Genomic DNA, 27,559 nt, shown 5'->3' with positions numbered 1-27,559 from the left:
GAAAATTCACGTGAATAGCAACATCTTACATATCAGATGAGAGGTTACATTGGGACAAGCCAAGGGGCCACATCTGGCATGTGGGGTCACATGGCAGGGGAAGGAGCCAAGGCACTGGGCTGCAACACTGGGCACCGCATCCTGCAGCTCCGTGCAAGCCCTGGAACTCCAGGAGGCTCCTGCACGGCTCGCAGGTCCAGCTGCCTCTGGCATGTGGGGTTACGAGAGAGAAGCTACAGCTCCGTGCTGCAAACAGGCACAGCACGGATTTTACTGAGTACAGGAAGTCACACACTTGGAGTAGGGCTGAATTCTCATAAGCAGACCTGTCCCAGCAGAGGCACTGGTGACCACTGTCCTGGATCACCCATACTCACTCCAGCAGTTCCCCAGATCACCCAAGTGCAGAGATGAAAGAGTTAAACCTCCTTCCAGCCAACGCTAGGCAATCTCAGTCCCTAGTTAAGCTCATCATGTTCTCCCAAAGAGAGATACAAATATTTTTAATTGCTGTCAGCAGCCTGCAAGGCAGTTTGTTTGTGTTATCCTCGCAGGATAACTGATGGGAAAACTGCAGCCCAGGCAGCGCCCCCCAAAACGTGGAGGGACAGATTCACTTAAACCTCACAACCTGCCTGACTCTCAGTGCCTTCCTGCTCACTGCTGCCAACGCTGAGATGCAAATTTAAATCGCAACAGACAAGTCTTCTCCCAGGGAATATCGGTTATCCTGCTCTGTTTGCCACAACCGTGAGTGTTCACACAGCCCGCTGCATGTTAAAACCTGAGGTGCACTCCTAACACGAGATAAACCACTGCTATTGGCTACAGCTACGTTCCGTTCATCAATTAATTACAAAATAATCTAATTACTAACACTACAAGTTAAATGGCTGAGCCCTAGGGAAAGTGTAATTTCCTGAGATATTTTTGAGGGAAACAGATTTCAACTTTTAGTCTATGGGCACCCAGCCTCCATTTGCACTGTTCTCTTTTGTCAGACAAATGGAAGGTCAGCCTCAGAACAACAGTATCATTGCTGAGACTGAGTGGCAGTGCATTAGTCCTCGAGCCACGTGGTAATCCTGCAGCTTTAGAAACCATAATGAGGAATTCCTTAAAAACAAGACCTGTAGCAGCCAAGTGCTGATTTTGTGCTCCATTGCACTAAGTCTATGCCATTATAACTCAAAGTCAGTGAGAGTGGTGCAGAAGCACCGTTGGTGCCACAGAGAAGGAAGCTGCTCCCGAGTCCAGAACCCACCCTGATGAGGTGTCAGTTTGCTGTGCTCTCTGCAGCCCGCAGTGCTGAGCAGCACAACTCCTGGTGAGCCTTCAGCTACTCCTGCTCACTTGTGTCCTGTCCAGGTACAGAGCTCATGTGCTGCTCTGAATGGGATGGAACTTCAGCAGGGTACCCCTGTGGGTACCCAAAAAACCCTTATGTGCAATACAGAGCTCAGAGCCTGGCTGTGTGTTTTTACTTGCAGTTAGGCTAAGCCAGTCCAAGCTGCTTTAAGCAATTTTGTTTAAAGCAATTTACACAAATATTTAGCTCTTTTCTCTGCTTGTGAATTTCCCTAAGCATATTACAGAAGTCGGCTAAAAAGAGCTCTTTTTTCCTGATTGGAGGCAGGACAGACAAACTTTAAAGAACTCTCCTTGGGAATGAAAACCATTCTGTGATCAAGCAGGGGTTGTTTCTCACTTTGCAAGTCTTGGCAGCAGGATCCAGGGTGGCCTTCCCAGGTACACGCATACACCCATCTAGACAGGAACAACCCCTGTGCACGGAGCAGGCTTTCCATCTGGGAGCACAGTTACTAATCCAGCAAGCTATTTGCTGATAGCTCTTTCCACTATTTGATCAGCTTTGCTTCTAGATTCATAAATCATCATTCACACAGCATGCAGGATGTACATACCAAGGCAGCACTGAATGTTAAAAGCAATAAAAAGCTTCACCACGCCATCAGGAGTGAGACTTTTCCATGGGACAGGACTGGAGAGAGCACGAGGCAGCAGTTTCCCTTCCCCAGCAGCTGTGTTAGGGGCTGACTCAGGTTGTACCCAAACAGAGAACTCAGAGAAGCAGACAGAGAATGGGCAAAGGTCTCTTACTGTCTGTACATCCCCCAACCACACCTGAGAGCTCACACTCACCAGACACAAATTGCTCTTCTGTTTTTTCAGTGCTCTGTCCCCAAATACATTAAAGCATTAATGTCCTGGCAAAGAAGAAAGCAAATATTAACAGACAGGATTGTTTTCTTTCACTGCAAATACCTGCCTGTATGCATTGATTACCTGACAAAAATAATTAAGTACAAATGCCCAATAAAACTGTATATTGTAACTTAAACAGGACGAGATTAGGCAGCTTTCAGCCAGCCAAAACACACACACCCAGCCCCACACGAGTACTCCAGCATAGCTTTAGGAGGTGTTCTGAAAGGATCCTGGCCAGCACAGCTGCCAGAAGGTTGGGAATGCACACCCAAGGATTTAACTAGACCTCTCTGTAAGGTATGGTGAGGGTCCTTGCAGATACAAGATACTTAAGAGCAGATATTGCTCTGTCTCCTGTAAAGGCGATGAGTATGCATGTTCCTGACATGCTGTCTGCTCTCTCAAGCATCACCCAGAGTAATTTTTAACCCCTTGTTCACCTCAAGGTTTTAAGAGCATCACCCTGCGAGATTCAAGGAGGCATTTTCCCTCCACATTCCCCATCCTCTTGAGTGTCAGTTGGCTGAACTGCCAGACCTCAGCCCCACACATTGTCCCACCTCATAGATCCTGGAAAGTAAAAACCACAAGGTCTTACTGGCAGTCCTGCTGCAACAACACCGGTGGTGGACAGTTCCAAGGGAGAGGAGAAAGAAGGGTCTGGAGGTAAACTCTCCCGCTGTCATGCAGCAAAGCCGATTGGAGGACAGTGTTGCTGGGCTATAGGAGTAAAGATGAAGCAAACTCCTTCCCAAAGGGATCCAGCTCCCAGTTTTTCTTCCTTTCCAGAAGCATCCCTTGAGAGAAAAATTTGTATGACTCCCCGAACTACTCCACTCTCACTTCACCCCAGGCTGGCACTGCCAACACATGTGTGATCATTACGCTAATCCTTGGCAGTAGCACGGCTCAGCTCTGAAGGGAAGGGGTTAAGCCGAAGCAGCACAGCCACTGGGAAGCGGAGACTTAGTTTAAACTGACAAACCCAGTCCTCCGTAAACACAGGGAACAAATCCCATGAAACAGCGGCCATTAGGACGGTTGTTCTGGCTTTAAAGCAAGCAAGCAAGCTAAACAATGTTGCTCCCCAAATCTGCAGGAGGGCACTTACCCCTGGCTCCTCATTGCTCCGTGACCAGAGGTGAAGTGAGAAGGTTCTGCCACCAGAATCCGCTGACACGTCGATAAACTTGAGAGAGAAAGACGGCAGGAGAAAGCGGGAGAAGAAAAAGGGGTGGAGGCAAGTCTGACATGTTTGTACAGTGTCTGGTTCACCTAAGCTGCCGAGTTTGATTTCAGGGTGTGGTAGCAGATGGGACACAGGAGCGCTCAGCGTGGAGAAGCCTCAGATTCCTGTTGCACGGAAAACGACAGATGCCAACAGCAGAGCCTCTTGGGACCATCTCGTCTTCTCACCGTCTCCTCTCTTGGACCCTAGAGGGAATGAAAGAGAAAGAGCTCAGGGTTACACCTGGGCACCCCAATGTGCCAGGACTCAGGCAAGAACCTTGGGGAGATCGTCTCCCATTCCCCTCCGCCCTTTTCACACCCCACTTCGCTGTGACTTATTAAAGCTCCACTCGTCAGCTCTTCTCTCTCGGCTTCACAGCCTCAGGGCCGGGAGCTGCTGAAGCTTCTAACAAACCCGACATCTCCGCCTGTGTAGCCTGGCTGCAGATTTCAGGACCTGCCACCAATCCCTTGTCATTCCAGGAAGGAAAGCTTTGATTGCTTGCTTTATGGCTCGCTGTAGAAGAATTCACCCCATTTATTTGCATTGCAGATGAGCAGCACATGACCTGGTGCTTTTACTTTTCCCCTGTCCTCCCCGTGAGTCAGTGCTGCCAGATCTGGAGTCTGGGATCACCCTCTAATCCAGTTGTGCTGCCTGTGCCTCAGGGTTTACTGACTCCTGGAAACAGACTTTCCACAAGCAGCAGGACACCAGCTCCAGCAGTGCCGGCTGGGCCACCATCAGAGGACACTTTGGGGATTACAGCTTGGAGCCGTCGGAGTTCATGGCAGCAAACCCATCAGCGGCCATCGCTCCATTGCAAACAAAGAGGATTCTTGGCCTCTCCAAACCACTGACAATGCTGGCTTAACCCTCAGATATTTTTAGGTCCAAAGAATAGAGATACAAACCATAAAAACCCACCCTCACGACTCTTTAGGAATTTTTTTCAACACTGATTTTGTTGAATCCCTTAATATAATGAGTGAACCCTTAAATAAATGAGTGACATGTTACAAATTATCATTAGGTGGTCATTATTATTATTGGGAGTGGATTGTTCAGCAGACACAGGCCAGTCCAGTGACCTTTTAGCCACGTTCCCCCCATTCCCATTTTCCTCCCTACCGGTTCATTCCAGCTAAAAGGGCTGCAGTATCTTTGTGCAACCACCAGAGTCTCAGTTGTAATTGGAATTCATGAGCTCTACAGTACTATCACAGAGAAGGAACCAGAACCAAGGTTCATAGAGAGAACCTTTTGGACCTGATGCTCTGAGGCTCCTAATCCTCATTTCCCAACCTGCTAGCTAAGTTGTGGAAGGCTTCTTCCTGAACATGCAGTCACCGCTTCTGCATTACACTGCAGGTCCCTGCCTGCCACAGTGACCCAGGCTTCCTGCCTGTTCCCTCCTCAGGGTATAGGAACTAGAGCTAGCCAGGTTCCTTTCTGTCTGGGGATTAGCTTCTCTCTCCTATGGAGCAGGCACCATACACAGACGCAATCAAAAGGAGGAATGTTCCTTTTAATAGTAAAAAATCATACTAAATAAAAAAGGGGGACAGCATTCTTTCCCAAAGCCCTGGAACTCACAGGGCAGAGTAGCGTGGTGGAGGATCAGAGATGAGGAAGCAGAGGGTGAATGTGGTAGGTGTGGATGGCAAACCGTCCCTGTCATCTGTGCACCTGGGCTTTGCTGCTGTGCCAGGCAGAGGAGTCATTGCACAACCATGGCGTAGGGAGCGTCACACACAAACTGCTTCTACAGTCTACAAGGAGTCACCCAGCCTTGGAGCTGGCTCCACATTTGCATGAGTATTGTATTTCCTGGGTTACATGCTAGCACAGTCTTCTAGAACAAGACTTGAGTTTGTTATAAATGGCAGAACCTGATTTTACTTGTCAAGGCACAAGCTTAGATGAAACCAAGGCAGTTCTGAGTCAGTGCGAACCTCTGCTGCCTACAATCTTAATGAAAAATTAGGACACTTTCCAGTCTTTGTATTCACAACTTTGGTCCCAGCAGTCCTGCACACTTTGAAGAAAAATTTCCCAGTAAAAGCGACACATCTCTAATTTTCCCCTTCAGCAACTATCCCTCCCTTCATTACACGTTTTACTGCTCTTTGCCTGCCTACAGCTCCCTTCTTACCTAGAGAATTGCACAAGACAATATAAATAATTATACTGGCACATGTATATAAACATGCAATCCACGCCTCGCTCCTCCTACAGCTGCTCTCTCAGGTCCTGTCGGTCCCTGGGACAGCCATTGCTGGCAGCAACAAGTGCTGCAGGGTACGTTGACTAAACGTCTGCATTGCAGCCTGCCTGATTTATCTTCCCAGCAAGGGCCATTCCATATTCCATGTCCCCTCCCCAGACACAAAGCAAAGCAAATTTCAGATCCAAAGTGCTGATCTCACCTCGTTCCTCACCCTGCCCAGCCACATCACTGTGCTAGGAGAGCTCCAGGATCTCACATCCCGCACTGCTGCTGCAATAGGTTCCATTTAATCGTCACTGGAAGAGGATTTTGTGATGAAAACCCCACTATTTGATGTTTTCCTATTCCAATAGGCAGTGCTGGGGATTTTTAACTTAAAAAAATAAAAGGTCAGATGCACCCAAGCCAACTGTACCATATACAATGCCTGTCTTCTATCTCAGCCAGGAGAAACATACCTGCCCACCCGTCTGAGGCTTGTGGGAACTGGGCAAACTGCTAAGGAAAATGGATCTGTATTCAACAGAGCTTCCAGGAAAAGCACAACACCAAGGCACAGGAAAACGGATCCATTCAGGAAATCCCAGTAAGAACTACAGCAATTCCCCCTATGGAGCCAGGCTGTAGCTTAGGACCAGACTTTCCATCAAGTCTTCTCTGTGCTCAGGGTTCAGATAGGAAGCAGAAATGCTCTTCCGGACAGAATCCCTTCCATCTCTGTCATGGTTCTGTAAATCTAGAGAAGCTGGCCAGGGAAATGAAAGAATACACTTAAGGATTGGGACAAAGGGGTCATTAGGAGAAAGGGTGTCTTGCAAATTTGCACATCAGCACCAACCGGTGGGAGGAAGCATGAGATAGGAATCAAGTATGGGAGTCTCATAATCAACACATGACGTGAAGCCAGGGCTGGAGATAAGGAGGGAGCCATCCAGAGGCAGTTTCACTTTAAATAAGTGCTTACACTTTAGCCACCCTTCCTCATGGGTATCCCCTTCTGAGGTGGGCAGGACATTCCAGGAGAGCATTACCTGGATAGACAGCTCCAGTCTTTGGGTTATCCTCCTGCTTACTATGCATTGCTGCCATTATCCAGGCAGTGTCCTGAGAGCCAGCAGGACAAAGCCCTGCTTGCACTCCAGCTGCATGAGCTCCCCCAGGGTTTTTATCCAAGGCTTACAATCTAAACCAGGGGATTTTTTTCTGATTCAAAACAAAACACAAACGCTTGAGAGCTGAAGAACTGGAAGTTCATCGAGCAAGTCCATTGCCTCTGCCAGAGTTTTGGGTGCTGTGGAAGATCTGGACACATCCCCACACTCCTATCTGGCAGGGCAGTGGGGAGCTCAGAGTCCCTCTTTACCCTATGCCAAACAATGCAGACTGGGGCACATGGAAGAATGGAATTGTCCTGCTTCAGGCTTGCATTGGGTTACAGCCAGGTTCTCCTGGGCCAAACAACTCCTGTGGTGGAGCAAAGCATGGCCAGCAAGGAAGCAGCACATGGACCTGCAAAATTCTACCAAACTGAGAATGCCAGAGGCAAGAAGCACAGAACCACTTAGGTTGGAATAGAGCTCCGAGATCATCAAGTCCAACCTTTGACCCATCACCACCTTGTCAAGCAGACCAGAGCACTGAGTGCCACATCCAGTCCTGCCTTGAACATCTCCCAGGATGGTGACTCCACCACTGCCCCAGTGCGTGACAACTGTTTCAGTGAAGAAAGCAGGTTAAGCTTAGAGAGATTAAGAAAACATCAGACTCTCTGAAAATTTCAACTCCCACTCTGATGAGAAATTGAAGTTAAAGCTCAAGAACATCACCTGAACACAGCACATGCTATTTTGCTTCTGGTTAAATTCCTGTGGCTTGGTAGACATTCCCTGCAGATAATATCAATACAGCTTGGAACACATCCACCTCACACTTCTTCCAGATTTTTTACCTGCAAAAATCCACAGACTTATCTGGCTATAACAGAAGTAACGTCATGGTCCTCCACACGAGCCTGTGCCACCCTCTACCAAAGGTGCATCTTCTGCTTCCCACAAGAGTCACGATGATCAGTCCTGCAATGGCGACATGGCAGCAGAAAAAGCCAACATTGCCTACAGATTCCCGGGTCACCTTGGGAGAGGCATTCTGCACGCTGGTAAAATGACTGTGACAATGCTCAACTCCCCCAGAACAGAGGCGGCTTAATCTGTTGTTTTTCCAAGCATGCTTCGATCCTTAAGGATGCTATAGAAATGCAGATTGAAATCCCTCTCTGGCACCAGAGGAATACAGACCACAGCCTCTGTTCTGAATAACTAGGTCAGTCAGCTATCGCTTAAGAATTAGCCAGGATCCAGCGAATTCCTAGTGTCTAAAATAACGGCTGCAAAAGTCTAACACCATTTGCTGTCATTAGTCACTCTACCTCTGGGTACATTCAAACCCAGCTCTCAAGAGCTTAGAATAATTTGAGGGTTGGAGCCTATGCTTGTCAAAATCCAGGCACGTGCCTGCCTCTGTGCAGCGCAGGTTTCCCATCCCACTTGCAGCCTTGTGGAGGCAGGGAACAACTGTCCTCGCAGCCAACTCAGCCTTACCCTGAAAGCACTCAGCCCAGGAAAATCAGGGAGATGCTCTGCTAATCCCGTGCCAGGGAATTGGCGTCACCTCCCAGCAGCAGCTTCCCTACGGCAACTACAGGAGAGGGCTTTGACCTATGGTGGTGAGCGGGTGACATTTTGAGGGGGGGAAGGCTGATAAGAGGCAGAGCAGCTATTCCTCTCTGTAGAAGAAAAGAGGGGAAGGGCTGACAATTGCAATGGGAACCAGTATCCAAAATTTATTTCAACCCCTTCTAGCTGCTGAGGCTTGATCAAGCATTTGGGTTCCTCTCCCTGGAAATAGGGGGAAGTTGAAGGGTTAAACCTGGTTTGGGTTTGGGTTTTTCTGGGTTTTTTTACTATTATTTAATTTGTTTTCCAGCCGTGGTTATTTCAGGAGCCTGGCTTACACTTCAGCCGCACAAAGTCATGCCACAACACAGCAGCCGCAACCTGCAATGCAGGAACTGGACCTTCTTGTTCTGCCACTGAGAGCAGCATGTCACAATGCTGTACCCTCGCTTTCCCTTATCTCCACAAGCAGTGGATTCCTTAGAGTCCACAGGAGGGGTTGCAGAGGATTAAATTATTATAATCCCCACTCAGATTTATTGATATAGCACAGAAAAATGGTAGCTGAGACATCCTTGTCTTGCATTCTAACTGCTAAGACAGAGGAACAAGTTAATTCCTACCTCCCCTAAGAGTGAGTTTTGGTCTTTCCTGATAGTAGTTATAGAAATCTCTTTCTTTCTTTATCCTCAGCCTTCAGTTAGGCTGGAATTTTTAATAGGCTGACTACTGCCCAAGACAGAAGGAGGTGCTGGTTGTTTTGAGGTACCAGTTTCAGCACAACACAGACTAGTGAGCAAACAGTAAAATTCCAACTACCATTTGTTTCCATTAAAAACAAGTTTCCAAACTACCCAAAGCTTCTGTGCAACTACTAATGCTGTCAGATTCCACCATAAGGAACTAAAGTATGCACACAGTCAGGCAATGCACATTAGAGAGGACTGGAACACGCCGGCTGTCTCTGCTACTCTAGGAACATTTTTCTACCACAGCCCTACCCTAAAATTAAGGGAGGCCAAACTGAGCGCAGCCACAGCCTACCTGAGCACATGGACCTGCTGGCACTTGGCAGAGCAAATGCCCGTCCTTTGGAAGGAGTTTGGATCCTGCTGGCTGCTGAGAGAGGGAAACCATGGTGGAACAACTCAACCAGAATCCTCCTCAACATGACACCAGAAACCAGTCCACTGATATACACGTGTGTGGATAGATCTAAAGATTAAAGAAAATCTCCATCATCACCATCATCCTTAAAGAAGAGCAACATAAGACATAACCATTCAGGCTGTAAATAAGATGTATTGTTTCCTAATCTGCACGTTTAGACATTCTGAGGCTAGCATTGTAAAAATAACTTTAAAACTTCAGTTAATCTTCTACTTAATCACCATTCCTCAAACTACTAATTAAAAAAAACCCCAAACTTTTCTTGTTCATGTGCTTTCTGAGTTGACAAATAAATTCTGTAAATAAATGGATTTTAAAAAATACATTCCAATACAAAATATAGTTAATTTTAAAAGATAGTTCATTAAATAGTTCATTTCCTCATGTGACCCTTGGGAGGAAAAAAAAAGAAAAGGCATGTTAACACTTAAAATTATAATTTTCTTATTTAGTTCTTCAGAATTTTAATGAAAACTGAAAGCCTGGGTAACAGCTGTGCCCAAAGGTGTCCTACAGAAACACCTGAGTATTTGGAAAATTCCTTCATTTTCTTCTTGCCACGGGTAGCAGTCCCAGTCTAAGCACAGCCACAGACCACTGAGGGTGATCCCAGACCACAGGTTAGGAGTAGCCAGAAAATTCAGGTGAGCCCAAGTTCTAAGAGACACTTTTAAAAACATGTCTTGAAATGAATAAAAGGTAATATTCCCTAAATAAGTTTTTTGTTCAGCTTTATGTCACCCAGGCTGCTGTTTCAAGATGCTTTGGGAGAACATATTTAGAACTTGGAAGAGAACACAAAAGCCCAATGAGCTTTGCAAATTTCTAGTTTGGGAGCAAGCAGAATTAGTATTTTTTCCCTTTAAAAATAGTATTCCGTAAGAAAGGGGCAGAAATCAGGAGGTTTTCTAAGCAGCAGCCACAGACAGAAGCATTTTGTCTACTGACATCATCTCATGGTTGATGAGGTGCCACAAGATTCCAAGCTATTTGTGCCATTAGTTAATACATTTAGGTTTCTAATGAGATAAACACAAGCAGGCATTTTTCCTTTCAGGGCACAGTTATTCCATCCCAGTGCTAGGTTTGCAGTCTGACTTCCCCCATTTCCCTGCACACTCAGGAGCTCTGCTGGGATTGTGAGTGTCCCCAAAGTGGACAGCTTGCTGCAGCGTGACCAGCTCAGAGACAACTTGCCCGGAGAGACTTCTTCCCAAAGTCAGCTGTAACATCTGTTCTTGGGACGCAATCCAAAATCCCTTGAAACCAGAGCTTTTTCACTGACTCCCACAAGTGCTAGAAAGATCCTCATTCTAAGCTGGATATTACAGGAAAGAAGTGAATTTCTAGCATTATTGTATACAGTGATGTACTTTCTTGGCCAAGGCCCAAAGTACTCATTATGAAGTGTAACACCCTGCTTAATTCTTCCAGAAGCCAATCATAAGGCTACTGTGAATTTTAATGAGCACTGAATCAAGACCCAGATGGTTTTTTAAGCCAAATTATCCCGTTCTTGGTTATTTTAAGATCTGTGTAGTGCCTTCTGGCCACTACATGTTAACTCCTCTGTTCCTGGCCCAGATTAAGGACAGGCTGGCACCCTTCTTCTCCCCCTCTAAGCACAGCTCTCCAGCTGTGCTGTGAAGACCCTCAGCTCCTTCTGTACCTCGAAAAGCCACAGATTTAGAAGACTCAAAAGTTGACACAGGTGGGGTAAAAAGGTTCCCACAACACTTGGCAGGGAAGAAAGTCAAAGATCTAGAAGGCCATCAATAAGGTAACACTGACTCTACAGACAGTCCTACTTAACCAGTTCTCAGGGACAAACAATTGAGCTCAGAGCCATCAAGTTGACATTATCAGTTTATGGAGTCACTGTCTCTGCTGAAGTTGCTGAGTACATTTGCTTTCTAGTTTGCAATGCCATGTTTCATTTTAACAGCTCCACCCTCTTGTCTGTACACTCTCTCTATGCCATATCAGCAGGCAGCCTGCCCCTGGCCAAGGGATGCTGCTGCAGGGCCTCAGTTGGGTCCACACCAAAAATGACACTGCTCAAAGCCACAGTTTGACTGCACTGACTCTTCAGAGCAGGTTACAAATTACCTTCCCCATTTACCACAAACCATCACCTTACTCTTTCCTTTGACTAAACTTGGGGGTTCGGGGTGGGGGGGAGCTGTGAGTGGTTAGTTGGTTGTTTTCACAGATGGTGTAAGAGTGGGGGAAAGGAAGAACACAAAAGGAAAAAATCTACTGCCTGCTTTCCTGGTCCCCAAGTATCCAGGATCTTCTCCCACTGCAATGGCAGTTCTCATTCCAGTGTCCCAATGCCTCTGTTCTTCATCAAATCCCCTTCATATACTCATAGAATCACAGAAATCACAGAATAGTTTGGATTGGAAGAGACTTTAAATATCATTCAGCTCCAACCCCCTTCCACAGGCAGGAACCTTCCAATAGACCAGGCTCCTCCAAGCCCCATCCAGCCTCACTTGCATGGCTTTTTCTTTTGGTATTCTGGGATTATTTCCACCCCCCTAACCCCCCCTCCCCTCATCTGGTAAATAGATGGATGTTACAGAAATGAAAAGCATGAAATGAAAGGAGTTACCAAAACTGAAATGCAGCATTATGCAAGGCAGCTATGGAGAAGAAACAATGTGATGTCAGTGGCTGCTGCTCAGTCAAGAGTGGTTAATGAGTTCACTCTATTTAACCATCTCCCCAGAATGGGCATCACAGCTCGGGGAATGCAGATGGAACTCTGAGATGACGGAAAAAAGAGGAGTGGGAGGGAAATAAGGAAGCAAAAGCTGGTTTAATGTCCTTTCCTGCCTTCAGATATATGACATGGCACAGTTGTCCTAGGTCTGGGTCTGAAATATTTATTTTTAATTTGCTGAAAACATCCTGACTGAGCAGCAGGAGTGCACGTGACACACAGAACTTGCCATCATTTGCTAAAGCAGAGAAGGAGCTCAGTCTCTGTTCTGGGATTGCCAAGTCCAGCAAGAATATCCTGCTCAGGAACTCAACTCTGCCTTTGGAAGTGGCCTGAGAAGCATGTGCTTTAACTGGCACCTTTTCACTTGAACCACATTTGAACTTCTTAGCAGTGCAAAGTCATTCTGCCCTGTTCCTATTCCTCTGAGCAATTGCACACAGGCCCCTCTTATTACTACATTAGTGTAATTTTGTCTCTGACATTTCTCCCGAGAGGAATTACTCATGGCCTGCTATTATTTATTTCACTGCTATGAGCCTGTGTTTTAGGAGTAGTTTTAATTAAATACCAATCCTCCTCCTCCTAAATTAGGATCACCTTTATCTAGGTTACTGTGCTTTGCATTCTCCAGCAGCAACACTTGTTCCCTCTATCCCTCCTTTCATGGTTCTCTCTGGAACTCAAGAAAGCCCCCTTCTACCACCAAATCGTATCAACAAAAACACAAGGGTTTATCAGATGTAAAGAACCATCCCATGGAAGATAACCTGACGTTAAAGACCGGTTATGCAGAATTCCAGTTTAAAACTATGTCAAGGGGCACTACCAAAAGCAGCAGCTTCCATAGCCCCCCAAAGCCACAGGCTGCTGTGCTGGCCTGTCCACAATCCACAGCATGCAGCTACTACTGTCCCTTTCCAGTTTCCCTGCTCCTCTGGGGCCTTGCTTGCACTGCCCTTGTTCCCTGCTACCCTCTCATGTTGTGGTTTTCTTTGGGAGTTTGAAGTGCAGCATGGCCACCCCCTGGGTAAACACCCCTTCAAAGTCTTTGCTGTCCCTGGATAATGAATTGGGTCACAATGTATTCTAGACTTGGGTACACAGGATTCTTGGAAGCTGCCCTAGATTAATGATTTAGGAGTTATTCATTCATGCTCCCCAAGTGACAGAGGCAGAACTGATGACTCCTGACTGGGAAGTTGGCAGGAATATCCTCAACTATTTCTACGGAGCGGAATCAAGCTGCAGCAGCTACATCCAAGCACATGAGCTGATCCAGCGCCTGGCAGCGCCAGCTGCAGAGACAGCACAACATTACACAACCACTGCTGGCACCAAGGCTCTCCTGGCCACCAGCCCCTGCCTCAACACTGGGCACAGGTGCCCTTCCCCAGGCAACCTCACCCAGCCACTCTGCAGCCTGCCCAGAGCACAGTTTCCCTCTGGGCACTGCTCCCTTCCCACCTTCCCTTGGGAAGAAACAACCAAGTATTTCAATTTCACTCTTCACAGACTTGAAAAGGCTTTTTTCCAAAAGTTTACTGACTACAGTTACTTCCCTAACCAGAAGGTGGTTTTGTTCTATGAGCACATATTATTCCTTTTCCAAGAGCAAAATGGAACTACATTCAAGTATTTCTACCCCACAACCTAAGCACACATTTCTCAGGATGGAGGGTTCCCAGCTAGGAGTAGTTTCAGTCTAAGGAAGGGATGCTGATGATCAAATATTTTTTAGGTGTTACCAGGGTTTTTTTTCAGAGCCATCTCTGTACATTCAAGGTATGTTTTTCCTACCTTTAACAGGCTTTTCCTGCAGCTAGGACAAGCTCTCTACTACTTTCTGGCCTCTCAACCAATAGTTTTCAACAGCAATAAACTGGTTGCTCTGGTGTCATTCATATTTTTAAAAAATAATCTTATCTCCTTGCTCTTAGTTTCAACAGCATTTCTTTGAACCATGCCAATTAAAAACCTTTAAGTCCAAGTTCCCAAGGCAGGAACCGTCTTCAGTTTGCCTCCTACAGAACAACAAATAATCTACCAACGTTGAAAACCACTGAATTAATAAACCATAAGCTGATGTCTAGTCGCTAAATTTTACTTTCATTCACCTAATGTTCTTTCAATACCCATAATTTTGCTACTTAAATATATGTTTTAGAGGCACAATCCATGGCATTTAGTCACCATTAGAACACAGGCAGTATTAAAAACACCACAGGCATAAGGCAATGTTAAAAACATTCTCCCTCATTTTTATGGCTTCATACCTCAGAATATTAGGTCTTATTGGCTAATTTTTCAGCCTAAAAAGGGAGTGCCAGAGATGTTATACATTATCTGAGTTCTACAGACTGGGAAGGTAGCAATAAAAATGCAGACGTCATTTCGGTTTCACTGTTGAGAATGCTGAACCCTGTTGCCCCATCTACCTCCCACAAAAGCAGGCTTACCTTGAAAAAAGATCCCGGAGAAATACTTTTGGATTGAATTTAGTCCCTTTTTCCTTCTGACTGCAGGTTGCTGCTTGTCTTAAGCACGGGAAACATCCCTTGCTTCAGGCAAAAATTCTCAGCAATTTAGTCTTAAGGCTTCTGCAGAAAACTCCTCGTGCACAAGCAAACCCCCCGGCTCCAGCTGCTTCCTCAGCAGCACTGCCCCGTGCCAGGTGCTGGGCAGCGATCCCAGCGCTCCCACCCCTATTCCCGGCAGGCAGTACAGGTGGTAGCACAACTCCAGGAAGGTAAAACAGCCTCACAAACACCAATTCCATTGAAACCTCGCAGTTCCAGCCGAGGAGATCTCACTGCAGACACGTAGCCCTGTCAGGATGCTGGGATGCAGTGACTCAATGTTTTCTGGGACCTTTTTTTATCATGAGCTGATGCTGTGAGCTCAGCAAAGAGGATGGCACAGTGCCTTGAGTGGCATTTTGCACAAAAGGCAAGAGCAAGATACTAATCAAGATTCTGGTGTGTAGAGACTCCATGCATTTTCCCCTCAACCAAGCTTAGAAATCACAGGCTCAGCATCACACTGGGGTGGGGAGAGAGCTACAGACATAACGGAGCCTTACACTTAGAGAACCTCTGATTAAAGTCTCTTATGCCCTGTAAACCACAGGCCACAAGTGGCAAATACAATGTTATTCCATCACAGGCTTCCTTCTCTATGTGGGGAGCATTGCCACGTGCTTTGGTGAATGTCAGGACTCTGGGCATTGCGCTGGTCTTGCATAACTTGCCTGGGTCCCATGTCATGCAATTTCAAAAGAAAATGCAAAAGGTAATACAAAGTTGACACTTCTGCAAGCTAGGTTTCAGCAACAGTTCTCCTGGCACTCTGAGAAAGAAGGCAAACTGTTCTAAGGCTTCAGACTTCATAGGGATGTAAATGAGGACAGATTTATTAAGCTGATTGAAACAGCTCATACTGGCTGAAACTCTGCAGCTCTAACCATTATATTCCTGATCCTTGAGTCCCAAATGCAACCCAGCAGAATCCAGTGCTGTAATCAAGACAGCAAGTGCCATGGCTTCTCCCCACTGCAGTCAGTTCAGAAATCAGCACCAGCAGGGCTGCCAGGGAGGCAATTAGGTATTTTCCATAGGTATCCTGATAAAGAAGCCAGTTATTTACAGCTTCCTGGCATGTCAGTTACTTTAGTATTTCCTACACAACATTCAGAAAAGAGAAGCACTTTTTTTCCCCCCTCCCAGATAAAGGTGTTGTATCCAAGAGCCAATCCATTTTTCTTGCTCTTGGAGCTGGCTCCTATTTCCTCACCTGGATAACCACAAGCACATTTTTGTGAACATTAGGTAACAAGAAAGCCTGCTGCTAATTCTTCCTCATCAGAGCCTGGGGAAAAATCTGAGCTGTTGGGTGAAAGCTAAAAAAACAAACAGAATAGATAGGAGGGGGGAGAGGAGTGAGAAATAATTCAGGAGTGAGTCAGTCATGCTCCTCCTGCTTAGTCACCTGTAGTTCTGCTCCCCAGACACACTAAAGATCCAGAATAAGATGCCTGCCTGCCTTACACCTACCTCCTCCTAACAAAGCCTTAGAAAAAGAGATAGGGCAGAGTTTGGGGAACCAGCCACTAGAGATGTTTGTTTTCCGGAGTAACACAGCTGCCAGTAGCCCCTTTGTTTGTTTCCCACCTCCTTTTATTGCCCCTGCGCTATTTTGCAGTTAAATCATCTGGATTCGACCTGCTCATCTGCTGGTCTGAGCTCCTCTGATGGTGCCCTGCAGTTTTGACATGGTAGGGGGTTGCCATGGAGAAGAGGGTGATGTCATTGACACAAAAAGTACCGAAGTTACAAATACAACAGGAACCAAGATATTTATAAGGGCTGCTTCTCTTCCCCCACTCTTTGCTGGGGTGGGTGGAAGCAAAGGCAGCAGCTCCATTCTTGATGTTTCTGTCAACAAGTATCAGAAATGAATTCTCTTGTCAGAAAATATCCCAAGCCTGTGAAATTACTGAATGCTGTCAGCTTTTGGACTTCATTCATTAGAGCTAGCTCTATCTTCCAGCTCCTCACTGGATTTGAGGTTAAACACTCATGTTTGTGGAGTAACTTCTACTCTGAAAATCTCCGCAGCATTACTGAGATACCACCGCTTCTGGAAGGAAAGATATGTCACAAAAAGAGAAGGGACAGAGACCCTGGTTTATATAAAGGCTTCATACTGCTTATAACCACTCAGTAAAAAGTCATGGAATCACAGATCAGCCTGAGCTGGAAGGGACCCCCGAGGATCCTGTGACTGTTGGTTTGGCCTTGGCTATGTGGGGTGCCATTGCGCATCAACATATCTCTCACAGAATCAATGTTTAGTGCATGGAAAAATTGCAAAACACAGAGGAGAGAAAAGGAAAGATTAAGAACTTAGGAACAAAAATACTAATAATTTTAGAATGCACTTGGAATAAGAGAGTGGTTCGAGAACAGGACAAGCTGTAACCAGTTTCATTCACATACAGGTTAAGTACTAATCCAGGTTGGTTGTTTAGGAATAGATACAGATGGGGCAGAACAATCCAGTGCCTTTACTGCATATCAAGGAAGCATACCTGTAAGTCATATCCACCACTGAATTTTGCAATATTCCAACTTTTTTTTTCCTACTAAATGATTCCTGACTGAATTTTATACATACATATAAAAAAGTATTGTACTATAAAGTACATTACTAGTTTAGCTTCAGAGGACTACACAATTTGAGATACTGAAAATTCAAGGGAATTCAAAGCACTGGGGAAAAAACTATCAGCTCAGGTGTAGAAACTGAACACTAACATTTGTCTTTTATCAGCATTGTGTCACCCAGCTGCTGCTCTTGGTTGGTAAATCACACTTTCATACCAGCTGGAACCATGAGGTCAATAATTAAATAGCTTTGGATCGTAGTTTTTACAGAAGGAAAATAGGGAACAAACATTTCTAGAACCAACTAAAGGAACAATATTCTTCCTCAGACTTTACTGAATGACCTTGATAATTCACATGTTGTTTAATAATTTAAACTATTATGGAAATGAAACCTTCATATTTCTAAGCTTCCAAACAGCATCCAGCTTTTGCTGGATTAACCGAGCAGAGTGTGAAAATAGGAAGAACCAAAAGAATGCAACTGTTAAAGGAGTTGGTGTTCCTTATTGAGCTTTAAGTGTCATCTGTATGAGCACCGGTTCATCCCTCATCCCTATGACTGCAGCGCCCGTAGCCCAAGGCTAAAGCAAACTCCAACCACCAATTCCCCACCCTACAGGCAAACACCCCATTCAAATAAGAACTCAGCTTTTGGACATAGAGGCACCCTTGGGGAAATCACCGGGGCACAGCAGGGAATGCTGCACCACAGGGGATGCACTTTAGCCCAAAGGCATTTTGGAATATTATTTGGGAAATCAGCAGCAGAACAGAAAATGCAGAATTATTTGCTGATGTTCATGCAGGAGGGGTGATTTATCTTCTTTAAATAACAGAATCATTAACGTTGGAAAAGTTCTCCAGGAGTCCACCCAGCACCACCAAGTTCACCACTAATCCAGACCATCCCCAAATGCCACTTCTATATATTATTTAAATCCTGCCAGGGACACTGACTCAACCACTTCTTATTAAAGAGTGCCCTAAAGTCCCAGAGGGATGGAGATTCTTCTCAGCCCTTTTTGTTGCTCATTTATTTATAGAAGCATTTTTATACTGTCTTTCACAGCAGTACCCAGATTAAGTTTTAGTTGGGACATGGCCCTTTTACTTTTGTCCCTGCATGACCTCATGTCATGGGTTAGTACAGTTTGGCTTTTTAGTTCTAGAAGAATGTAGAAGAATTCTCCAGGTCAGCACCTGGGAATTGCTTTAGAAAGGACACGGCCCTTCAGAGGGTTAGTTGGAATATTGGCATCTGTTTTAACCACTGAAAATTGTTGGCTACGAACTTTGGGAAGTACCATATAAAACCCCTTCATTTCCTGTAGGTGGGCCTTTTTCCTTCTTGCCTTTGGCCAGAGAGGGACAGGTAACATCGAGTTGGGCCTGCTGCTCCCCCCTTTTTGGGGGGAGCTGGCCTGAGGCCTGGCCGGATTCTAAGAGCACCTGGGTGCAGGGCGGGGGAGGGAAGGAGAAGTTGCTGCTTTACAACTACTTTCTCCAAACTTCCCTGGAGCAGGGAGATCTCTGCTGGGCCCCTGATAAGTGCTATGGGCACCATTTAGGCTGAGGCCACCCTGATTTACACCGAGGGGTGGGCTGAGAAGGCATTTATGATCCTGACTGGGGTTCTTTTGTGATTCTGGACTGCCAGGGTGCTCCGATCTCTGATGTTTCTGTGTGAGTTCTTCCTCCCTCACCAGCGCAGCCTTGAACGTTTAATACAAGCTACAGAGGGAGAGACAAAGACTCTGGGCAGGATTTAACTCTTTCCTGGCAACATGAAGCTTCCAGAGCTTAGCCCTTCTCTGAGAGAGTAAGAAAGAACAGAGTGAACATAAAGAAGAAACAGCATGAAGTCAGTAGAGCAAGAGTGAAAAGACTATTGGGACAGAGGGTTGAAGAGTTGCTTGTTCCATTCTTGCTTGAGCCATGGAAATGAACTCTATATTCAGATAATTCCTTTAAATCATGGGAAAGAGATGCATTTGGGGAGATGAGTGTTTAGATTTGTGTGTGGATTTGAGCAAAGGTGTTTGTGATGGACTAAGTAATATTAATCCTATGCTTGAACAGAGATAGAGATAAGAAGTTGTCTGTGCCAGTGAAGAAGTGAGAAGATATCTCTCTGTACCTTGAGATGAAGAATCCTTTGCTTTTGGAATTATTCATCTTTAAAAGGTGACACCCCAGTATGCAAAAGTCTAAGACCCATGACCCATAAACAGCTTAGGAAACTGCTCCTGGGAGGGTCACAAAAGCAGCTTTCTCAGGGCGGTTGTTTTTGTGACAGTTTAAAACCCACAAGAGAACTGTTCTAAGTTGTCAGTAGAAGCCATGACTCTAAGAGAGACTCTTCCCCTAAAGAATTGATGAAAAACTATTGTCAGATAGTGAAACTGATTGAAAATTACAAGTTTTGTCTCTTTATGTTGTTTTGTAGGAAAGTGAACAGTTTGTAAGGGGAGGGAAGAGTGTTTTTGGAGTTTCATTCTGTTTTAGGTTTTTCCAACTTTCTTTTTTTTATTCTTTCAGTGTATGTTAATAAAACTATTTGTTCATTTTTAAGGTTAAGCCTGATTTGTTTTTCTCCCAGTCTCTCTCCCACAGAAAAAAGTAAGTACTAAGACCAGAGTTTAGTGAACATGAAACCACTAAAAAAACCACTAAAACGCACAACATCCTTACAGCTCTCCTGAATTGCTTGCCCCTTCTAGTTCGCTCTGGAAAAACCAAAGATCCTAGTTTATTCTGTGAAATAATTTTATCTGCTAGCACAAGCTCAAGCTTACATTTCTGATAATGTACCAGTAATCAGGTGCATCTTTCTCTTCTGAGGTTTTCTTAAATCTTCCTATTGAACACAGATCCCAGGCTGGGAAAGTCTCAGATACATATCATATTCTTAGCGCATTTATCTGATAAATTTCAGGATTCCCAATTACCTTAGAATTAGGATTTTAAATCCACAAATCGCATACCTTTGAAGACCAGCAGATGATGAGTACTCCACACCTTTCCTCAAGTTTCCCTAAAACGATCTCTTCAGATGTTAAGTGAGCAAATAAAGTGGGTTTCAGAGCTCACAACGGACTTGTAAGTACAAGTTAAAGGTACACCTGCAGGTGTACCTTAAAAAGCAATTAGGTTCTGTAAGGTCACTGGTCACTCCACTCCACAGCCACTAACGAGGTAACCTGGAGCACCTGTATTTCACAGGTGGAGGCAATGATCTCCAGGAGCCCTGAGAAACAGAGGAATCAACTCCAGCTTTATCTTCCAGAGCTTAAGAAGAAAATGGCTCACACCAGCGCATTTGATCAGCTTCCGTTTTTTGCCTTTAGCATTTTTGGGTGCTCTTTGATTGCCTGCAAGTATTTCTAGACCTCTGTCAGCTTAACAGAGCTGACATTAACAATTCATTTCTTTCTGTTTCTGAATCAAAGCAGCTGAAGCCCACAGATACATTCCAGACATCCCTCTTATATCTCTGGTCAAGTTTTGTTCTCAATCAACCTGGCACAACCATGATCCATCACATTCCCATTTTCTTTTGTGCACTTCTATTTATGTAATAGCCATTAAAATTTGCCAAAGCCCAGATTCCATCACTCTATTTCTGGTTTTTAGTGATAAGCTCACTAGGATTTCTACATCTGGCTGTCACACAACTTCATTATACCCTCTACCTGGTGTGGAACATTTTGAACATGTGGAACATATTAGGATTTATAGATCCCTCTTTTCCCTCAGAAAAAGTTAAGACAATTTTCATCTCCAAACTTCCTGTGGGCAAGGCTGCTGTGCCTCCTGCTTCATGACAAGTCTATGGCAATCCCAGCTTGCAAGGTCACAGAGCATCCATGTGTTGCACAATGATTCAAAAAGTGATGCTCAGGAAAAGCTTGTTTAAGGTTGGAGGCAGAGTTACTTGAACAGGCAACAGGAATGTCCAAAGAGCTCCCTGAGCTCCTGCTACAGGTTGGTGCAATCAGCCCATGGCATAGGGGAGGCAGAGACTCACCTGTGCAGCATAGAGGCAGAGTTCCATCCAAGCAGAAGTGGGAACAAACATCAGAAGAGATGACTGCTCGTTCTTGTTATACCTGCTTGCTCCTCTCCATTATTTGTGTGTGTGTTTATTATGGAGACATTCATTATGCCATTGGCTGTTTCTTACCTCACAGTATTGGGGGACAGTTTTGTGTTGTCTGGGATGTACGTGAAGAGTAACTGATCGTGGGCAGCCATATTAGACAGAGAAGAATTCACACATTTTTTGTTTAGAAAGAAAACAGACACCAAGTCAACAAAAAATAATAGTGGAGCATTGCAGCTTTGATTTAGATCTCATTTAAGTAAAGACAAATAGGTTCACTTACATATTTTAAAGACCTGAAGAAATATTTCCTTTACTGAACTTCTGCTGAGAGCTCTTATCTCGGTTCAGCCTGTTCTCAAAAGCTTTCTGTGTGAATCAGACACAGTGGAGTTGTTCTGTACTGGCTACAAACAAGTCTTGTCTGAGAAGTCCTTGGGATGACTGATACTTTGTTAGGAGCCTTCTCTTCCTAATCTACCTGGTATTCAGCTCAGTGTTGCAGGACACAAACTGAAAAAGTTGCAAGTGAGAGGACAGCAAATGAGATTCCCCAGATTTTGTCTAAAAGGCAGTTAGAAGATCACCAAAGGCAAACAAATTTCAGCTAAACAAAAGAATAAACTTGCCACCTTTTTAGAGCTAATGGAAGTTAGCCATGCATTGGACTCCTGAGTGCTCTACCAGTGATCTTGGCTCTAAACTCTGGTTAGAGATAGATCATTGTTTATCTGCTAGCTCAACAGATGACTAATCAATGTACTACAAGAAGCATTATTTAAGGCATAATGGACCAAAATAAATCCTTCAGCAGCAGATTACATTCAATATTAAAGCTGGTCTACCAGGGCATTTAGGTCCTAAACCTGAATTAGAAGAATATATAACCATCTCAGAGAAAGTGTAAAAAAAGGCATTATGAATCTGTGAGAGCAAAAAGAAAACTGTCCAAAGTAAGAGGAGCACGGAGAAAAAAGGCAGGAAAGAAGAGGCTTGGAGCAATGTGGAAAAGACAAAACTGAGTTCCATCCCAAAATCTGGAGATAACACAAAAGGGGTGGACCAAACAGAACAATGGCTGGAAAATACAACTAAATGAAAAAACACATCCAATTTGGCTAGGGAGAAGAAATTGCTAATGATGCAGTTGTCTACTCTCACTTTCCTGTGTGGGAGAAGCTCCAAGTAAATCCCAAGTTTGAGAAGTTTCCCTATACCTCAGGTACACAGTACCACCTTGGGTTTGGACCTGGTAAATTCTGTTGTCTTGAATAAAATGAAGCCTTTGTACTGGTTTCAGTAACACAGTACATAAAAGGTTAACACATATAAATATGCACAAATCCTCCCACAAAAGCCTGCCAACACTTAGGGCAAATAGAGATTTCAGGGATGCTCATATCCAGTCAGGAGCTCCAGCCCTTGTGAAAATAAACAAAACTCTTGCCTTAAGAAGCAAAAACGTTTATGTGTGAAGCTCTTCCACTCGTGACTTCATTTACTGCTTCTTATGACAACTTTCTACAAAAGCACATTCCAAGCAGAATCATTCAGATGTCCAGGAAATCCCACGTAGTTATGAAAGCTGCCACCAAAGGAGGGGCTTTTGCATCCAGCAGCCACAAAATATTCCCAGTTACCCAGCAGCACTCCTGCATGGATTCTACATAAAGTCTTTTGAAGCTATTTGATAGCAATGTTAAATATGACACTCACTACCAAAACACAACTTTATTGATTAAACAGTAATTAAAAGATCAACTGAATGCGGGACAAAGACATTTCAAAGAGTTTGGTGCAAGTTAGGTGTTGAATTTTTAAGGAGCTGTACAAGAAGGGGAGGCAGCAGTTAAGACAAACTGCAAACTCTCACAAACTGCTCCATACAGAAAGGTTCATGTAGAGGCTCAGGAGGTTTTCCATGCACTCATGCAATAGAAACATTCTTGAGCAAGTCCCATGTGAAGTATTGCAGAAATGGCTCCAATCACTCTCATGTTAACATTTGAAAACATAAGAAAGCAACAACAAATTCTTCTCTAGAATACAAAATGTGTTTGTCTTCTATGAAGTCAAATTCACCAGGAGGAAAGTTTCTCCCACAGCAGCTAAGGTCAACAAAAGTCGTTCTTTGAAAGAGCTGTCAAACATTTCACTGATTTCCTCTCTCAACTCCCTCAGCAGAGGTACTGTGGACTTACCATCTGCATTCAGAATTCTCTCAAAAAGTTTACTCCAGAAATCACTGTCAGGAGTCCTAAAACAAACAGAGCAGTGTTCAGTGAACAGTACACACACACAAGTCTATCAAGGTCTCCATTTCTATTCAGCACTAAACATCCCAGGAGAACCACACCTGAAATAATAATTTCACTCACATGAGTAAATATAAAGGAAAACTAGGAATGTATTGTTCATTGTATATGTATGGACCCCATTCTCTTCCTCCAATAAGTTTCTGGATAGTAACTACACAGGTCTAAACCAACTGTTTATAGAGTTACCCCTTCTAGCATACCTGACCACTACCACCATTCATACTAAGCCATGGCAGTTTTAGTTTAGAGGAATTATCAAGAACATTTCTCAACCAAACAACTTGGGAAATTTCTTTAATGAAAAAAGGGCAGAGGTAAATCTTATTTAGCCACTTTCAAGCTAAGGTAACAGGGCAATATTAAAGGAAAGCTGCAAGAAAAAAAAAGGTGGTTTAGAGCCAGTTTTGCTTCCTTTTTTTCCCTGCCTTCCATCTGCCAGAGTTTGGAGACAATTAATAGTAATAAATCCCCCCTCTCCCAGATGTACCCACACAACATGAATAAAAAGGTTAAGTGATTAATTTAAGTCTCAGAAAACTGGCATTAGAGCAAACCCTTTGTTCTTCCATCTTGCACTACTACAGACTCCTGAAGTACTTTTCTCCCTCAAGCTAGGAGTTAGAGTGGCTTTGAACCAAATTATCTGCCTCTGCTTTAGCTAAGTGACTCACAAAACAGCAGCAGCCAGTCTGAGAATGAATCCAGCCCGTACCATTTCACTGGTAACTCTTATATTTGCTAAAATAATTAAGTCAAGACAGAACCTAACCAAGAAAAAAAATATGCAAGAGTCCATTGAGTCCATTTTCTTTGTGGGATTAGATGAGCAAGAGATGAAGTGTTGCTAAGGAGGTATAAGGAGTTCTGAGTGACAAAAATAGTCCTAAAAATTCAAATGCAGCTTCTCTATCCTGCCTCATATAAACCTGCACAGATAAAGTTTCCCAAAATAGTACAGTGAAAACAGAAAAAAAAAATTACCATATCCATTCTTTAATAATGGTTAAACCCCTCCCCTGAAAAGCAGGCTGTCAGAAGTGTACTTGGAGAGGAAAAAACCAACTTGATCAGAATTTACATTCTACCTTCTCCTAAATCTCTTCCGCAATTTTTCAGTGTTTTCCATTTGTTCTGTCAACTTTTAAGTGGGTTCTCCTTTATTGAAAGCTCTTGATCTTGGAAGAAAAATGTGCTCTACCCTGCAATTCCCCACTGCTTCAGTATTTTGCTGAACTGGTAGTAAAATCAGTAGCTCTTGCAGTCATTCTGCTATATCTACATTTGTTTAATAAAAATAATTAAGTCCTGTTTACAAAGTGTTCTTAACATGAGAGGGTCATGGCTGTTGGATTTAACAGCAGTCAGCCTTCTAGTAAGAAGCCTTCTTTCTAGCTGTGAATACCTGAATTCTTCAAACCCTTTTTGAGGAGAGTTATTCTGTCAATACAATCCTTGGGAAAAAAAAAAAAATCAACAAAACAAACCACCAAACAAACTAAATTAATCTCAAAGAAATAAAAATTAAAAAAAAAATCACTTTCCAAATCACTTGGAGAATGTTGAACACAAAGGACAGAAGCAATGTCATCTTTACAAAAGTTGAATTACTAAAAGCAACAGGAAAAAGAATCCTGTGTCTTCAGGGGTGTTACAAGTGTCACCAGCACATGTGCCTATATGCAAAGGATGAAGAGCTGATGATCTCCATCAGCTGACTCATCTCCCAAGGAATATTTAATTGTGGAGCCTCTTCTGGTAGATGAAGGCTCCCTGCAGCAGTGAATTTTTGCTTGTCACAGATCACTCGAAAGCTTCAAACTGGCTAGAGAAAGTGTCATCAATCAATAAGAACCGGACAGACTAAAAGATCCGTGTGTGAATGGAAATGGATTTAGTGCAAATTCCTCATTCCCATATAATGAAATGCCTCATTTACACTGTTGATATCAGACTTCAGTGTAATGTGTAACTAAAGCACCTATGCAGACATTTCTCGGAATAACTGATATTGAAAAGTACGCATAGATGATAAATGATAAGTCTATAACACTTTCAGAAGCAAAGCAGAAGAGAGGGTGGAAAAGAAAATCCCTTATTTGTACTCTGAACTCCCAAATGATGAACTGATTCACACAGGTAAGTGAGAAGCCGTTCCAGCCCCACTGAACTCGTGCCCAAGCTTTACCTTCTTCCTGCTGTGTCTCCTTTAGCCCTTCACAGTTCTCACTCCTCAAGTCGCCCTCCAAGTTCTACCTCAGCCCAAAATCCTAATGTTTTCAATCCAGCTTTGACTACAATTCCTTTCCAATTAACCCCTCCCCTCCAAACTCCACTGACAGATAGCCAGCCCTATCCTTCCCAGCTCAGACTCACTATTCCTCCTGCTCCAGTTACCGCTCTTTTTTCCCATAGCCACATCCTGATCAGATCCCTGACACCATGTCCCAGGCTTCTCCACTCAGGCCTTATTGGGCTTCATCTGCAGTCACTCAATTTAATCTCTTGCAGAATTGAATGACGGGTATCATAGTAGAAATATGACATATATCCAGTAAAGAAAAAAAAAAGGGCTTTTTTTTTCCTCTGTATGCAGCTTAAGAAGATTGGATTTTTTCCAAAGGCTGAATACAACAAACTGGAGATGTAAGCAGTGCAGGTTGCTAGGGAAACTGGACAACTCCCACGCTGGTAGTAGGTTTTCTTAAGGCAATGGTCCTAGGAGTGATCCAAGATCCTGACTCAGAAACCTGTGCAGCAACTGCTGTCATGAGTGCATAATTCTGGAAAATCCTTATGAAATGCCAAGGGAAAAAAACTGCAGCACGTGCCTAACAAAATGCACAAGTGATCAGGCTAAGAACAAACAAAGGGCACAGGAAGGCAGAGTAGTCCTGTAGCCAAAACACACAGCTAAGAGAAAGCAGTAGAATTTAATGCCTGAGACAAACAGCAGCTTCCAAAAAAGCAGCTGTTTGCACACTTGCATCTTAGATGACAGTCTGAAATTATTTTCTTTGCTGTACCAGTGTACTGTTTCTAGAACTGTTATACCCTGCCATCAAGTGTCTTAGTAGAATTAAAAAAAAAACAAAAACAAAACAAACAAACAGAAAGCCAAACTAATCCATTTCTGAGTCAACATGTTCATGTGATCTTTGCCCCCCTCACCACCCACCCACTCACAAACTTCTCCAAGCTTGATCTGTAAGGTGCAGAGACTAAGTCAGTCCCATCTGAAAGGATGGAAAAAGCAAAAACATCTCAGATTATTTGTATTCAACTTTAAATTGTCTCCTACACAGCACTGAGGCTACCAGTGAACAAGTCCAAAACCTTCACAATTTCAGGCCCCACAAAACTAATACTTTTTGGCAAAAACATCCCCAAGCTGTTGTATGTTCTTAACTCTGAAGATAGTATGGTCTAAGCTCTGAAGACAGTATCACTATAAAGAAAATGAAGTTAGATATCTCTCGTGTCCCAGCAGCCCCCTCTGCAAAAGGACTTACATTGATAAGTTTTGGCTGATTTTCCAGATGGAATTCTCCTGATAGACCTGGATATGATCCCCAAACAACATCAAATGGACTATATCTGCAATGCCAACCAAGTCTACCTGTAATCACAACAAACATCACAAAGTTCAATGTCCATCACTTTCTGCTCTTAGTGCTTTCACACATTTAAGTCAGAACCATCTTTTCACCAGGA

The 27,559-nt window shown here is 44.0% G+C and overlaps 2 protein-coding genes across 12 annotated transcripts in view; both read right to left on the bottom strand.

Annotated features, from left to right (window-relative positions):
• PAK6 (p21 (RAC1) activated kinase 6) overlaps window positions 1-20,513 on the bottom strand; it is a 43,330-nt gene extending 22,817 nt beyond the window's left edge. For 3 of the 5 annotated variants that reach the window (XM_040066355.2, XM_040066359.2, XM_058421179.1), the window contains exons 1-2: window positions 2,828-2,956; window positions 2,164-2,228 (exon numbers count right to left, since the gene is read on the bottom strand). Coding sequence is in view for 2 of the 5 variants with exons in the window: in XM_040066349.2 (XP_039922283.1) it covers window positions 2,828-2,915 (88 nt within the window). In the remaining 3 variants the exon portion in view is untranslated. Of the gene's footprint in view, window positions 1-2,163; window positions 2,229-2,827; window positions 3,027-3,340; window positions 3,664-14,719; window positions 15,062-20,412 lie in introns of those variants that run through there. The other 2 variants (XM_040066349.2, XM_040066350.2) reach the window with 2 other exon arrangements.
• A 2,716-nt stretch (window positions 20,514-23,229) lies between these two features.
• Window positions 23,230-27,559, bottom strand: part of BUB1B (BUB1 mitotic checkpoint serine/threonine kinase B) — a 31,082-nt gene continuing 26,752 nt past the window's right edge. For all 7 annotated transcript variants that reach the window (XM_040066302.1, XM_040066301.1, XM_040066303.2 and 4 more), the window contains 2 exons: window positions 27,358-27,464; window positions 23,230-23,787 (listed from right to left, as the gene is read on the bottom strand). In XM_040066302.1, the coding sequence (XP_039922236.1) occupies window positions 23,595-23,787; window positions 27,358-27,464 (300 nt within the window). In that variant the 3' untranslated portion in view covers window positions 23,230-23,594. The remainder of the gene's footprint in view (window positions 23,788-27,357; window positions 27,465-27,559) is intronic.

The sequence above is a fragment of the Hirundo rustica genome, chromosome 6 (assembly GCF_015227805.2).
Source record: "Hirundo rustica isolate bHirRus1 chromosome 6, bHirRus1.pri.v3, whole genome shotgun sequence".
Classification (NCBI taxonomy): Eukaryota; Metazoa; Chordata; class Aves; order Passeriformes; family Hirundinidae; genus Hirundo; species Hirundo rustica.
Note: the sequence above shows the minus strand (reverse complement) of the source record. Positions and strands in the feature narration are given on the sequence as shown.